The sequence below is a fragment of the Tupaia chinensis genome, unplaced genomic scaffold (genome assembly GCF_000334495.1).
Source record: "Tupaia chinensis unplaced genomic scaffold, TupChi_1.0 Scaffold141293_1, whole genome shotgun sequence".
NCBI lineage: Eukaryota > Metazoa > Chordata > Mammalia > Scandentia > Tupaiidae > Tupaia > Tupaia belangeri.
Genome location: NW_006201156.1, coordinates 231,483 through 235,073, shown reverse-complemented (window position 1 = coordinate 235,073; position 3,591 = coordinate 231,483). Strand labels below are relative to the sequence as shown.

The 3,591-nt window shown below is 60.2% G+C and overlaps 1 protein-coding gene across 2 annotated transcripts in view; it reads left to right on the top strand.

The window, feature by feature from the left end:
- Positions 1-3,591, top strand: part of EDC3 (enhancer of mRNA decapping 3) — a 28,122-nt gene that overhangs the window by 22,496 nt on the left and 2,035 nt on the right. For both annotated transcript variants that reach the window (XM_006163021.3, XM_014581927.2), the window contains exons 6-7: positions 1,993-2,146; positions 2,698-2,915. In XM_006163021.3, coding sequence (XP_006163083.1) covers positions 1,993-2,146; positions 2,698-2,915 — 372 coding nt within the window. The remainder of the gene's footprint in view (positions 1-1,992; positions 2,147-2,697; positions 2,916-3,591) is intronic.

Here is a 3,591-nt window from a genome sequence, read left to right as displayed (position 1 = left end):
CGCAACCGCCCAGAGGGCAGCCAGGGCTGCCCCCCTCTGCACCCGCATGGGAGCCAGGCCCGAAGGGAGGCAGCATCTGTGGGTAGCAGGCCCAAGCCTCTCCGCCCTGACCCTTTTCAGACCCAGCAGCAGGGGTGCAGGCAAGCGGTAGCGAGTGCAGACTCAGGAGCGCTGCCTTGCGTGACTTTGCAGGCAGGGGGTGCGGAAGTAGGCAGGTGCGTGCCCAGTCTGACAGGGTTAGGGCTAGTGACTTAGGACTCCTGAGAACGCGCTCAGCCCTCACAGTGCTACCGGTGGTTTCTAATTAGTGAGGGCAGTGTGTGCGTGTCTGCGGCACGCCATAAAAGCAGCCGTTTTAATCAGCCGTTGGCATGCAAGGTCAGGCCGCTGCTGCCAGCACTGGCCTGGTGACACCCAGCCCCTGCCATCCCAGAGCAGAAGGGAGACTTGGGACTCCTCCTGGTGGCCGAGACAGATGTGGGATTTCGGAAGATAGAGGGGCTCTGTTACCTGATAGGGTAGGGTTTCTTGTTTTAAAACATTTAATTTTAGTTATTATTGCTGTTTTTAATTTGACCAGAGAGGGACAGAAAAAGAAGGGAGAAAGCAAGCCTCCAGGTCTGGGACTCGAACTGCAGTTTTCCGCGTGTGAGTCCACCACCTTAACCACCATGCCGCCTGCTGGGCCCTGGTTCGGTCTTTATGCTTGATTCTCGCTAGAACAGAAGCCGTGGCCTTGCTCCATGTGTTTCTAAGATCTGTGCAGGAAAAGTGGACAGCAGTGGCGCCTCCAGAGAGTTCTCTGAAGGAGCATGAGTGGACAGGGCTCTGGGCAGAGGGCGGCCACGTTCGGCCAGACCGGGAACAGCACTCGGTCTGCACTGTCGGTACGTGCGTGTTGGAGGAACTCACCCTGTAGTCGACTCCTTTTTTTTGAGAGGTTTTTGCTATAGGGTGCTTGTGCTTGCCAGAGAGAGAGACAGACAGAAAGAGAGAAATCACCCCCAGGAGGCATGGCCACGCCACAGTCCCTTCTCCATTCTCCTCTCAGGATTTCGGGCCCCCACACCCACACATGTCCCTGCCTTGGGTTTTAAGCCACTGGGACTGGGACTCGAACCACAGTTGACTACAGGGAGCCTAGCAACGCTACCGTTACGCCATCTGCTGGTCCCTGCTAGCCACATTTTCTTTCTCTTTCTTTCTTAAGATAGTTTCTTCTGGGACCAGCAGGTGGTATGGTGAAGGGCCCTGGACTCCCACATGGCCGGCTGTGGTTTGAATCCTGGACCAAGTTAAATTAAAAAATAATTATTTGAAAAAAAAAGTTTCTTCTGAGAGGGACGGATGGACACACACATACACACACACACACACACACACACACACACACACACACTCCGCATCAGGGCCAGATCCTCCCCAGCTTCAGTCAGCTCAGATCGTGAAAGGAGAGGCCTGGAGACCCCAGCCTGCGACCTCCACGTGCTGGCCCAGGTGTGTGCCTGCTGCACCGGGGTCTGACCCTGCTGGCTGAAGGTCTGGTGCAGAAAGGAAGGGCCAAGTCGGAGAGAAGAAAAGCGAGCAGGGAGCAGTTGGGACAAGCAAGTTGTCGCCTTGAACTGGACGAGGACAGCAGGGACCAGCCGATGTCTGTCCCAGTCCTCGGGCAGTGGGGAGAGCCTCAGCACCCAGGACGCTGTTTCTCGCTCTGGGAGAAGCGTGGCCCCCCTGCCTGGCCGCCAGGTGTGTTCCACGCTCCACCAGCCTTTACCTGTCCAAATGCGTCACAGCAGGTCTGGCCTCGTGTCTGAAGTGCGGCTGCTTAGGAGCCTCAGTCCTTTGAGGCGTGACCTGGAGCAGCCACCGCCACTTGAACGCTGGGGGGCCTCGGTGCTTGCCACAGTCCTCCGAGGTGAAGAGGGGCTGCGGGAGGCCCGGCCCTGGTTTCCCGTAGTCACTGCCCTTTCTGCCCCCACCTCTGAACTGCAGACTCTGGCCTGGTGGTCCCCAGCGTCTCCTATGAGCTGCATAAAAAGCTGCTGTCGGTGGCCGAGAAACACGGGCTGACCCTGGAGCGGAGACTGGAGATGACAGGCGTGTGCGCCAGCCAGATGGCACTGACCCTCCTTGGAGGGCCCAACAGGTAATGGCTCCGGAGGACTGGGGCCGCGTGTGGGGTGGGGATGCCCTGCCTCGGCCCAGCACAGGCCCTCATGCACAGCCGGGCGGCGTCTCTGCAGAGCGCACAGTGGCCACCTTGCACCCAGAGCCTCCCTCTCAGGGAGAATTGAGAGGACGTCAGCTTGGGTCCGAGTAGTCCAGAGGAGGGACGCCTCCGGCTACATCCCAGAGGAAAGGGTCGGAGTTTGCGAGGCAAGGGGACGCCGAGTGGCATGCAGGCAGGACAGGAGAGCAGCCTCGCCTGGCCGGGCAGCAGGTGGGGGGGCAGAGGAGGCAGCTGCAGGGGGCTCTTGGCCAGGCAGAGCTCGGGCTTGACGGGTCACAGCGGGAGCGTGTCCCTGCGGCGGCACGTGGAGCCCTGTCTGGGTGCCCTGTCGAGGACCCTGTGGTGAAGTGACACTGGCGTATGTTACAGGGGGAGAGCTGGGGCGCAGCCGGTACTCGCGGCAGGCATCAGTGGGTGGCAAGGGGCTGCCTTGGCTGTGGCCCACTCCGCTTCACCTTCTGTTCCAGACTGAATCCCAAAAATGTGCACCAGAGGCCTACAGTGGCCCTGCTGTGCGGGCCCCATGTGAAGGGGGCGCAGGGCATCAGCTGTGGGCGGCACCTGGCCAACCACGACGTCCAGGTCATTCTCTTCCTGCCCAACTTTGTGAAGATGCTCGAGTCCATCACCAATGAGCTGTCTCTCTTCAGCAAGACCCAAGGCCAGCAAGTGTCTAGCCTCAAAGGTGAGTGACGCCGGCCAGGCCAAGGGCGCCTCCCTGGGCAGGTGGATGGTGTGGTGGTGCCACCCAGTGGCGGCAGGTGGGAAGGCGGCACGTAACAGCCCTGCCTCCCTTGGGTCTCACCGCCCTGCCGGGAGCTCCCGCAGCTTGCCTACACTCTTCTCCCTGTCTCACCGCTTAGAGAGCTGGACCATTGCTTTATTTCACACGTGTTTATGGGACGGTCACCGTCTGTCCCTGATGGTGGGGACACGGCACAGGGGTGGGGGAGAGGGAGAGAAGAAGGGAGGTCTGGTTGGAAACTGTGTGTGGTTTAGGCCCAGAGCTGGGGAAGGAGCCTGGCATGGGGTCCCCTTCTGGAAACACAGCCCTTCCTCTGCTGCCTGGGAGGCAAGTCACGCACGACCACAGAGTCCGGGCTGATTTCTGCCATTCCCCTGGTGACCTGGTCCAGTCTGAGGTTACGCCTGCTCTGTCTCTGTCGTTTGTTTCATGAGAGCGAGCAGCACCTCAGCCGGGTCTCAGCCGCCATTCCTCCCTGCAGCCTTTCCTAGCCAGCCCAGTCACGGCCCCTGGGTGTGGGCAGGTCAGCCCAGGAGCCCGGCCTTCCACAGGCTCCCGGAGGGCCTATAGGGCTCATGTGCTTGCCAGAAAGACAGAGAGAGAGAGACAGAGAGAT